At 39.4% G+C, this 12500-nt stretch overlaps 1 protein-coding gene across 1 annotated transcript; it reads right to left on the bottom strand.

The window, feature by feature from the left end:
* Positions 1-665: 665 nt before the first annotated feature.
* On the bottom strand, positions 666-9680 carry LOC101845877 (cathepsin B; the record flags this gene model as incomplete). Its single annotated transcript, XM_005107628.3, is given in 8 exon segments — positions 666-1802; positions 3008-3136; positions 3960-4073; positions 5756-5903; positions 6340-6424; positions 7601-7716; positions 8974-9192; positions 9550-9680. Coding segments are annotated over 8 exon segments (1017 nt in total). The 3' UTR covers positions 666-1725.
* Positions 9681-12500: the final 2820 nt, after the last annotated feature.

Below are 12500 nucleotides of genomic sequence, written 5' to 3'. Positions count from 1 at the left end.
TTGTGTGCATGGGCGAGTGTATAATATGACCTTTGTAACACCATTGCCACTGTACAAGAATACAGCCATGTTAGATTTGCCTGTCTTGATTTTCTTCCTTTTTTAGTTTACAAATCTGTATTCCTCAAAAGGAAGAAACCTTCCTGCCACATGTTGTACCTTTACACCACTGTGACAGGTCAAGACGTTTTTTAAGTTTTAGTAGAAGTTTTACAACGCTCGCAACTGCATAAGGTCATATGAGCGCCAGAAGATTAGAAGTATTACAAGAGAGTAACAAACATAAAAAAGAAGAAGGGGAGATATAGTGTAAAGCGCATAGAGCCTGCTGTTGAGCGGGGATATGCGCTATACAAATGCTATTTATTATTATTAGATAAGGACGATAGATGTTTGATAGGAAAGAAGAAGTAAACCACACCAGAGCCCCTGCCAACTACCCACTCAAGATGTTGAGTTTCCCACTCACCCAAATCAATGTTCATACACAACACCACAGGACAAGAAATGAAAAATTAACAAAAAGAAAAGAGGCACAGAAGGGAAAGGATTTTTCACATGCAGAACCCATGAATCAACAACCCCAGTCCTTAAAAAAAAAGTTTAAAACTGACATACAACCAGATTTTAGGAGAACTTTACAAAAATTCAAAAGGACGACAAGTTGATTTTTTTTAATAAAAGAAAATTATTTATTACACGCATCCAAATGTACAAACGCTCCAAAGACCAATAAACTGGAGACCAAAACACCCAAAGTTTTAATAGTGTAAGTGTAAAAATATCAACTTTTGTGAAACTGTGAACTTCTGAAAATTAATTACACAAAGCAGAGAAAGGAATCAGAACTGAAACATGTGGAGAGGGACTTGGTAGCCACAAGACTCGAGATTTTGGAAAAGAGCAACATTAATTAACTTCATTATCGTGCTTGCAATCAAGCTCAGTGGAAACACTGGTTAAGGAAAGAGAACAAAATTTTCGAATAGCTGTTGTGTATCTGGCAGAGGGTGTGGGAAAAACCGATTCAATGTGGGAAAAAATAATAAGCTCAGGAATCTTGTTGAAAGTTCTGCAGAGAAAAAAAAACGTTGGAGAAAGTGTAAAAAAATATTTTTTTAAATCAAAGACACCAATCACCGAAAACTTGTACCCAAAATAAAATACACTGTCGACACTTACTGTATTTTGAAAGACTAATAGTGGTAAAAAGTAGTAGCAGCACCTGGCTTTGCAAACATAAAAATACACATATACATATATATATATACATTGTATTCATACGTCTTGGAGCACATTCCGTCTTATTAAACAGAATAAACAAACATACAGAAAGCTGTTATCAGAGTTTCCGCGTATCTGGGAATGTCTTTTTGTGCATTGAACGAGAAACTACTTTCTTAGAGAAAAACTTCAAGCCTAGAGAAATGAGTTTTAAGTAGAGGCACACAACAAGCAAGCACACAAATAGTCTCTGTAAATAATTCAAAAGGGACGAAAGCTCTACAGAGATAGAGGACAACAAACAGACTCCCTAAAAAATAAATTTACTGAGCAATCTACTATGAGTCAAACTTACACAAGATTGACACATGTCTTCTCTTGGCAAGCTGACTTCTTTATTCCTATATGAGCTCAACTGTACTGTAATTACTTTGCATAACATCAAAACACATTTGGACAAAACTGCACGTCTCCCTTGGCAGCTGTTCTGCACAGTGGCGCTCAGACCTTTGGCTCGCCAGCGACAATCTGAGACTCAATGCCACACTCATCCCGGCCTCGGGCAATCTTGAAAAATCCTGGTGGAAAAAAATAGTCACAAATGAAACATTGCTGCAATCTGGGCATTACCACTGTCACAACACAAGGTAAGACATGGTTTACGACTGTCACAAAGCAAGGTAAGTCAGAAAGTTGAGAAAGTTTACGACTGTTACAACAAAAGGTAAGACAAAGTCTTTAGTTTTCGAAAGAGTTTTATGGCACTTGCAACACAAGGTCATATAAGTGCCCAAGACTAGATGTGTTACAAGAGAGTAACAAACACGAAAAAGAAGGAGTGGAGATAAAGACGATAAATTTTTTACAGGAAAGAAGGAGCAAACCACACCAGAGCACCCGCCAACCACCCACTGTCAAAACACAAGGTAAGTGAGAAAGTTTACGACAGTCACAACACAAGGTAAGACAAAGTTTTTAGTTTTCATAAGAGTTTTACGGCACTTGCAACACAATAAGGTCATATTTTAAGTACCGAAGATTAGAGGTGTTACAAGAGAGTAACAAACAAAATAGAAGGAGGGGAGATAAGGACTATACATATTTGATAGGAAAGAAGAAGCAAACCACACCAGAGCACCCGCCAACCACCCACTGGTTTAGGACTGTTACACACAAGGTAAGACAGAAAGTTTACGACGTTTACAACACAAGGTAGGACAAAGTTTACGACTGTCACAATGCAAGGTAAGTCAGAAAGTTGAGAAAGTTTACGACTGTCATAACAAAAGGTAAGACAGACAATTTACGACGGTCACAACACAAGGTAATGCAGAAAGTTTACGACTACGACGGTTACGTAAGGTAAAACAGACAGTTTTTGACTGTCACAACACAAGTTAAGACAGAAAGTTTACTACAGTCACATCACAAGGTAAGACAAAGTTTACGACTGTCACATCACAAGGTAAGACAAAGTTTACGACTGTCACATCACAAGGTAAGACAAAGTTTACGACTGTCACATCACAAAGTAAGACAAAGTTTACTACAGTCACATCACAAGATAAGACAAAGTTTACTACAGTCACATCACAAGGTAAGACAAAGTTTACTACAGTCACATCACAAGGTAAGACAAAGTTTACGACTGTCACATCACAAGGTAAGACAAAGTTTACGACTGTCACAGCACAAGGTAAGGCAGAAAAGTTGAGAAGGTTTAGGACGGTCACATCAAAAGGTAAGAAAGAAAGTTTGCGACTGTCACTGCGAATGCTCTGACCTTGATCGCCCCAGTCGGGGTTCCAGGAGTTGGCCACCAGCCAGTACTTGTCTCCGCTGTCCACACCGTAGCCGATGATCTTCACAGCATGTCCACCCAGGGCTGATCCGGTGGTGTGTTTGTACACGCCTGGAGCAACAACACGATCAGAAAGTTATAATAACATAAAATTTATTGAGATCCACAAAGAGAAATCTAATGCATATGATATTATATACATATACGCACTCATCAAAACACACTTTCTCTCTCTCTCTGTCCATCTCAGTTGACTTTAGGGTTAATGTTGATGAATGGAAGACAAAGTGATTGTGTGCTTACCTGTGTGATTAAGTCTTTGTGTGTGTGTGTGTGGTTTATGCGTATGCAATGTGACTTTCTCTGTATCGCGACCACAATGTTTTCTTGTCATATCTCCATTTTTTTAACAGTGTGACTTCTTCTAAAGCTGACTCTTTGTAACGAACTGTTGTCACTGTTATTAAAAAATGGAGATATGACAAGAAAGTAGTGAGGTCGTAGTATGTTTAAGTAAACGTTAGATAGATGCAATAATTTTTTTAGTTGGAATATCATTCGAATGATCAATTTCATTGTTGATGTAAAGCACCCAGACTTCCCAGGACGTTGAGGTTGTTTCAGAATGCTCTCAGGTCTGCTGAGGTAATAATATAGATTGTGAAACACATAGAGCTTGCTGTTGAGCAGGGATTTGCGCTACACAAATCTCGACCTCAGTGCTTTCTTTTCCTATCTCCATTTCCGATAACAGTGAAAGCACTTCATAACAAAGAGTGAGCTTTAAGAAAAAGTCACATTTTCAATGTTTAAAAAAAATGGAGATAGGACAACAAAGCAATGAGGCCACGAATTTCTACCTATTCTTATTACTATTATTATTAGTCGCTACAGAAATCTACTTAAAAATTATGATCATTATTATTTTTTTTACCAGTTTTGTACTGCAAGAAGTCCGAGTAGACGGTGAAGGCGGCTTCCACGGGACCGTTCTGCACCAGATCCTGCATGATGTTGTCCTCACCACGGACGTGGTAGCTGCGGGCACCTGGGGGAACAGACAGTTTCTCTTTACAACTGAAATCATTTCTATAATCTTTTAGTTTTTTTAAGTATTAGGAACAGTTCTATGGTACTTGCAACACAATAACTTAATATAGGTGCCGAAGATTAGAGGTGATACAAGAGAGTAACAAACACAACAAAGGAAGAGAGAGAAGGACAATAGCTTTTGATAGGAAAGAAGAAGTCCATAATCTTTGGACCTGGTCGCCAGCTCAAGTACTGGAGATGTGAGCTACCCAGTCATCAAATGCCTGCTGAATAAAAGCTGTGACAAGAGATAGAGACAGAGGGGGGGGGGGGGGGGGGGGGGGGGGGGGGCCCCAAAAAAAAAAAAAACAAAAGAAGGGGGGGGGGGGGTTTTAAAAAAAAATTTTTTTTAAAAAAAAAAAAAAAGGGGGGGGGTATTGTGGGAAACATTTTTTTTTCCAACAGACAACAGCCGGCCTCCCAAGATCTCCCAAACACACACAGAGGAACAGATCACAAACAGGCCATGCAGGTCTTCTTTTTTCTTCTCGATCGCATCACATTTGAAGTCTGGTATCTGTCATAAATTGGGCCGTCCTGCTCAGTTCATCTGGCGGCCCGTATAGCTTCTCTTGTAGCGTCAGTGGGGTTGGCCACGTTTCCTGTCTCAGGGCCCTGTGTGTCTTTCAGTGCTGAAGGATGTGTTCAACAGTTTGGTCCGCCTCTCCACACTGGCATTTTGGTGATTGTACTAGTTTAAAACATTTGTACATATGTTGTCTCAGTCTTGTGTGTTGTGTCCTTAGTCTGAAGATAATCACTTGTTCTTGGCAAGACAGCTCATGGTAGTTATCTGGTGTCTGAGGTGCTTTAAATAGTGTATTTATAATAGTGTTTATTTCTGTGTAGTTAACAGGCCATGCAGGTGAATGCTGAAGAATCAAAGAGCAGGAATGTATCACTGCAAAAACGACTAAGGATGCGCCATTAAAAACCCCCCAGAACCCCAGTACCAAGACGCAGTTCCTGGCCTGTCGGCAAACATCAATGGCGGCATTCCTCCAGATAAGATTCCAGTCACAGTGACACTGAACAGAAGAGCAAAGAACAGACTTCACCAGAACCCCAACAAACACCCTGCTCACTCTGAACATAACAACATTTTTTTAAAAAGGGCAACAACAAATTAAAAGTAGTGAAAAAAACTGGGGACAGATGAGGTGGTGAGCTCCATTTCATTCTTGTCACTTGTTCACTTCACACAGTAATTACTCACCAAAATGTTTGTCTTAGAAGTGTACTGGAACTTCACTGACATTACTCACCCAAATGTTTGACTTTGAAGTGTGTCCTGTAGTTTCACACAATTACTCACCTAAATATTTGTTGTTTTGGTAGCTGCCTTCACAGTAATCATACACTAAAATGTTTGTCTTCGAAGGATGCAATTTTGTTTCGCGCATTGATTACTCATCAAAATGTTTGACTTAGTAGTATGTACTGTTGCATCACAAAGTTACTACTCACCAAAATACTTGTCCTGTTTGAAGGGTGTACTGTAGCTTCACACAGTAATCACTCACCAAAATGTTTGACTTTGACTTTGAAGTGTGCCCTGTAGTTTCACACATTAACTGCTCACCAAAATACTAGTCCTGTTTGAAGGGTGCACAGTAGCTTCACACAGTAATCACTCACCAAAATGCTTGTCCTGTTTGAAGGGTGTGCTGTAGCTGCTCTCACAGGTGTCCTTGCACCTGGGCGTCTTCATCTCTTTCTTGCTGCAAGGCTGGAGCTTTCCCTGCACGTGGTGGTCACAGGCTGGGATCATGTACGGCTGGCAACCCTGCAACATGAACCGATTCCTTCAGGTCAGTGGAATATATGAAACCACATACAGAGGTAACTATAAATACACCGATCACTGTGAACAACATTAAATAGGCACAGAGGTTGCCATAATATATATACCAATCAGTATGAGCCTGCGACGTTCAAGTCCTGAAAATATTCAAAGAGTAAGGCTAATCACTCTATTATACACAGAACTAGAGTGATGATGTTGCTATTCCAGAAGCTTTCTGACTTCTATTCAGTGCCATGTAATACAGAAGAGGAAAGTCATAAACTACACATTTAAGATGACTAAAGCTAAAAGATTATCAGGCCGAAACCCTCTTTGAAATACAACTGCAATAATCAGGATGAGAAGATTCTCACACAGACAAAAAAGAAATTAGCTGCTCACGAGACAAGTCTCTTCAACTGAGAGTCACACCTACCTGAGAGCTGTTGTAAGGTCCACCACTGACAATGCCATCTCTCTGGTAGTACATCCAGGCCTCAGCAGGGAAGCCACCATCACAGCTGCATCGTTCACACAGTTACCACAGGAGTGGAAAGAAGAGACAAAAAAAAAGAAAATAAGTTTTTTTCCTTTAGTTTGGAAAGAGTAAGTCTTATCCCACTTTCTATGCAAATAGGTCACTGTACTCACATAGGTGCAGAGGTGTTACTACTGACTATCATACAAAGAAAAGAAGGATGAGAGATAAAGATGATAGATGGTTGATGGGAAAGAAGAAGCAAACTAAACTAGAGTAGTTGCCAACTACAAAAAAAACCACCAAAAAAACCCCAAAAACGTTTACTCATGATGTGAGGGAGAAATTGAGTCAAGCTTAAGTCAACAATGAGTAAATATATATGACCGAGACAACAATTGTATGTGTTTTTGAGTAAAGAGAAGTACATCGACACAATAACAGTCATTCAGTCTGCAAAAAAGTGAAACAGACACACAAATACAATAATGGTGGATAAGGAAAGAAGTAGGATCTACCAGAACAACCCTCCAACCACCCACACAGCCACATTTTTGCTTGAAGTAGATTATAAACTCATTCAGCAGTCAGTGCAACGGTGGAAAACGCCCCTAGGTTTACTACAGGATAAACAATAACACTGGATTGTTAGGTTTGCTTGTACCTGGGCCAACTCGAGAAAAATAATAAAAAAACAAAACAATGAAACCAATCTTTATGCAGTTATTCTTACTTGATTGCTGAGTAATTGCCTAACTATGCTAATCCAACTCAGTAATAACACTGATCAGGTCGACATGAATTTGATTACAGCCAATAAATTGGAAATCAAAAGGTGCCTGCCCCCTTCACTGGGGAGTGCGTAAATCTAATTTGCTCTCTGTCAAGTTCACAGTCATTTTGTATGCCATTATCAACCATACAAGTATTATAACAACCTTGTACATCAAAATCGAAAATGATACTGATCTTTTCATCACCTACAGAATATCTCTAAGGAGTCACTAATTTCAAAACATAACCTACAATTTCCTAAACCAATTGAAGAAATGCTTTTCAAGAAGAACAGCGTATCCAAAACGCCAAGCTCTATGGTTGTTGGGCAAAACATGTCTTGTCCCAAGTGATTTATTAATTGATTTCGTCAATTTTACCGCTTCAATTCTCTACGACTTGATCAGTGCTTGACCAGATGCGAGCCACGTGGCAACTCACTCACCCATTTCCACAACTGCGGCAGCAGGTCATCAAGTCCTCAGCGGCAAAGTGGAACTGGGACTTGGCGTTAGATTTGATGCACAGACGGTCTGTCATGGCCTCCACAGCACCAAAAGCCTGCAACAGAAACAAGACAAAACTGTGTGCCTTCCCATTTTTATATTTCCTCTATCACTTACTGAGAAAAGTATATTTACAACACTGACAGCCCACAATAGAACAATAATCAAGATAGAGGAAATTAGAAGTAAAATAAAATACTGATCCAATACAGAAATACCTCAAAAGGAAAAAAAACAGAGAAAAAAGGTATATCCTAAGGAAAAACTGGGCATTGACTTCATCAGGACCCCGGGAAAAAAATGGTGAAGAAATTTTACTTTCAGCAAGGAAGAAGCGCATCTTCCTACATTGAACAAACATAAAATCAATGCAGTTCGCCATCCACGCAGGGAGCAAAATTTGAAAACTCAGGTCTTAAGCCTTTTTGACCTAAGCACAACCTTAAAAACCAGCTCTCACATTTTCCTTAGCATTAATAATTCATGACAACTTAAAGATAGATTGTAAAATTCAAGACGCTAAAATGCGTATAATTAGACTAAAAAAAGTGTGTTTGCTTTTTCACAAAGGATAAAACGCTGATTAGACACGCAAGAGAAGTTTTTTAAAAACTTTTTTTAAATGTCTGAATGCTCCATAGCGAAATGCACTGACGATAACTTTCTACTATAAACAGATGTACCTTTCAACAATGAAAAATGAACCTACACAATTTTATGCAATGAAGAAAAACAACTTTCTGTGTTTTTCTGTTAAGAAGAAATAATTTTCTCTTCTGAACAAAGTACTGAAAAGAACAAGGAAGGCAAAGAAGTAAGAAAAAAACATACAAAAAAATCTCAACGTGACTGTTACTAGAAGAATGGGTAAAATTTTCAGCAGAGAGAGAAAAACATACATTATAATAGATGCCAAGTCTCACAGCCATGAACAAATGCATTTGCATCGTTCGATAAACTTCATAAATGTTTTTATCTTCATAAATAAATAGATGAGTAAGGTCACAAAGAGATGAAACCAGCAAAATGTTGCTAGTCTCCGATATCGACATGTCTGGTTACAGTTCTGCAAGGTATGAGACTCTGTGAGATATGGAGATATGGATCTACAAGATAAGATTCTACACCATTCTACTGACAATGACCAGGCATGCCACTAGACTTTTGTAAAAATAACCGAAATTTTTTTTGGAGACTAGATTTGGTATGTGGCGAAGCAATAAATGCAACTAAACTTCATATCTGTTAAACAATAAAGCAAAGTTCATAACGACCAAAATAATGGAAAAATAGAATCCCTGCAATGACGCACCCAGCATGAGCCGCAGTCTCCCTGGTCGCGGACTTCCTTCAGACTGGTGCAGTTTGGCCACTGCACACGAGGGTCAAAGTTGTCGGGCAAGTCCCTCATCTGTGTGAGAAATTCCTTCCTGGGCAGCTGGCGTGCCAGGTACTCGGCTTTCTCCAGGTTAGGCACTCCCAAGATTCTCTTAACGTGAGCGTGGTCCTCTGGGTGGAAGTTTCTTCCCGCCTGTACCGGACAGAAATTGTAGTTTGTAGAGTATTCCGTTATCCAGCTGTGCAGGTGTACTGAGCCAAAAATGTGCTAAAATTACATTTATTAAGCAAAAAGGGCACAGTCTTTAAGTTAAAAAATTTCAGTGGTCCTTTTTCTGAACATATAATGACAATGTGTTCTGATTGGAGACCCCAGTGAAAGAATTGACACTGAGTACTGAGCAGTACCCTGTTCTTTATAGCATGCTATGGGGACTTTATTATTCGTAATTGTATGTGGGATATGGACCTCACGTTTTCAAAAGAGTTTCAAAACTTCAGTGTTTGCACAAAACAGAGTGAATATTGGAACTAGGAAACAGCGACAAACCTTCCAGCTGGTGCGGGCAATATTGTTGATGTAATGAATCTCCTCATCTGACAGCACTCCAAAGTCAGGCTTCATCAACTGCCCAACGGCAGCGCCCACGCAGAGGCACACAAGTGCTAGCTTCAACATGACTGCAAGAGACACAATTCAATATCATTAGATTCCTTCCACAATGGCATAAGTCAGTTTCATGGGGTTAACAAATGAAACCATTTATCTGAATAAAGACACCAAGGGGCATTATCTTACAATACTTCTTCTGTTTCACTATTTCCTTTCTAGATTTTGACTGATAGTTAATGAGTTCCCAAATTATGGTTACGGATTTCATTTAGGGACTCTTGTTTTTTGTTACTTTTCTCAAAACTTCAAATTACACTTATATGTGCTTCTGGAATGACACTGACAATATATTGTCGGATAATAACAATATAAAAAATTATGAAATTTTAAAGCCAAAAATAATAATAAGATAAACTATAACTATAATAATTTAGAAAATAGAAGAAAACAGTATAGAAAATAAAACAACAAAAGCAACAGAAATGTGGTTCTAAGGAAACTACTTAGAATTTCTTGTCAGGTAAAGAAATCAAATAAGGTAGTATTTGGAGAAGCCCACGTAGGCCACTCTGATAAAAACATGATACAATTTCTGGGACACTTGAATAGACATAAAAGCCATAATGGCATTAAACATCTTGCTTTCACTGGCAAAATTAAGGGCAAATGAGAAAGAGGCAAACCCAGAGCAACCTACTTTTTGGAGAGTTTAAACATATGTGTGGCAGGGAAAGATTAGGATTACATTATAGTTCGATAACGTATCTTTTTTTAGAGCACCCAAACAAAGGAATCAATGAAGAACCATGATCATTCATGTCTGTAGCAGTTCTGGCACTCAATGATGATAATGGTATAGCAAAGACCTTCTACAACATTATCAGTGACAGTGAATGATAAACAAGACTCTGCATGCAGTGTCTCTGACAACAATAATAAGTCCAAGTCCAATCAGGTCAGTTTCAATGATGACTGAAGATGGCTTAATTAAATTGGTTTTACATAGCAACACACAAATAGCTTGCTCACTTTCGTCTGACAGCGTTAAAAAAATTCTAACCAACTCATTCATTAATTTACCTGCTATGACCAAGAAATTTTGTTTGAGGCCAGCGACCAAACAATTTTTAAAAAATCATCTTGATCCAGTAGTCTAGTAAAAAAGTTCTTCTCTTTGGGCCCTATATTATAGCTGCTCTTTGGATGCATAGACACCTACACAGGATCACTAAAAATAAATGACTTACTATACAGTAACTTTGCAAATTGCTCATTTTTAAGACAGCAACACCACCCTGCCACTCCCCCCACTCCTTTCAGTGTAAGCTTGTCAATTTCATCCCACGGCTGTCAGGCCTACGCCTCCCCATGCTCCACGTGAGTCTCGAAAATTACTCACCCCGTCTCTTGAATCGCGTTTTTTAGGCGTACGTTAGAGTGCGGTGTTGAGGAAAAATATGTCAACTTTTTGGTGTTTCAGTGTGGGCCACTTGTATTATCTCCTCTGATGAAATAGCTCATGACCCGTTATTCTCACCCCCATCCAGATGCGGGCATGAGGCGAGGACTCAACCCTGATTTCTCGCAGGCCAATAAAATCAATGGCCCTAGGTGGCTGACCGCATGGGGTTGGGTAATGACTCATGAGAGCTTAGCGCTTGTTTCCTCATGTAGACCAACTACTGATTAACGTTGCCATAGCCTAAATTTGGTTTTTGGTCTTTTATCAAATAGCCATCTTAAAATTCTAAAGGCTATAATTACGAGTGCCAGTAGGTATCTGAAAAAATCAAAACGTTCTGCTCATTACATTTCGTTCTTGCATAACTTATTAGTGGCATAACCATAGTGTAACTGGGTTTGCTTTTTTTTTTATTTTGTTGGTCTTTTTTCAATATTGTCTGCTGTTCATGGTGTGAAATGGCCTTCACCCAGCCCATTAAACAAACTAAACCTGATATTTATCTAGGCCTGCACAACTTATTCTCTGTGCTGTTGTGTGTGTGTATCGTTATATCAAAGAAAACATGTCGGAATCTTAGTTTACAGTGACTTTTATGAATGATTTTAGATTGTGTTGGTCATCCAATTTTTAGACCTGTATGTAATGGAGTGTCTACGTACACGGTAACCGGGCACATAGCCTCAGCGTCTACATGGTAACCGGCAACATAGTCTCAGTGTCACGTACACAGTAACCAGGCGTGTAGCCTCAATATCTATGGACACGGTAACCAGCAACAGGGCACATAGTCTCAGTGTCACGTACACGGTAACCGGGCATGTAGCCTCAATATCTACGTACATGGTAACCGGCAACCGGGCGCGTAGTCTCAGTGCAACGTACACGGTAACCGGGCAGTTCAGTTTTTGTCATCTGGTGTTGCCTTCATCCCCATCCGTCCCCTGACTGTACCTTTAAAAAAAATCAATAATCCCCCCATTCCGCAGCCATATACTTTGCAGCGTACAGACTGACTGAACTTTGGTGACCCCAACCGGTATTCACAATGTGATGCACACGCAAAGGTTCACTGACTGGTCACGATGGCGAGCCCGACAAGACGCTTGTATGACTTTCTTTTTCCGAAGTGGCTAGCCGTATCCTGAGAGTCTAGCCGTACTTAGATCTAGGTTTGGCCAAATCAGTTTAAACCTGTTGAGTACACAGGTCTCATTAGATCTAGATCTAGTAATTAGGTAAAAAATACAGGCAAGTCAGTAAGGCACCTTTTGGTTTTGTCTGAAATACAAATACTTTAGGCATTGCACACTAAAAATTTCATTTACAATTCAGCCATCAACAATAAGTACGGCTAGCCTGAGTGTCTATTAAGTACGGCTAGCCTCTTCCAAAATTTATTTACAATTCAGTAGGCCTTTTGGGG

The sequence above is a fragment of the Aplysia californica genome, unplaced genomic scaffold (assembly GCF_000002075.1).
Source record: "Aplysia californica isolate F4 #8 unplaced genomic scaffold, AplCal3.0 scaffold00617, whole genome shotgun sequence".
NCBI classification, from domain to species: Eukaryota; Metazoa; Mollusca; class Gastropoda; order Aplysiida; family Aplysiidae; genus Aplysia; species Aplysia californica.
This window is presented reverse-complemented; position numbering and strand designations above follow the sequence as displayed.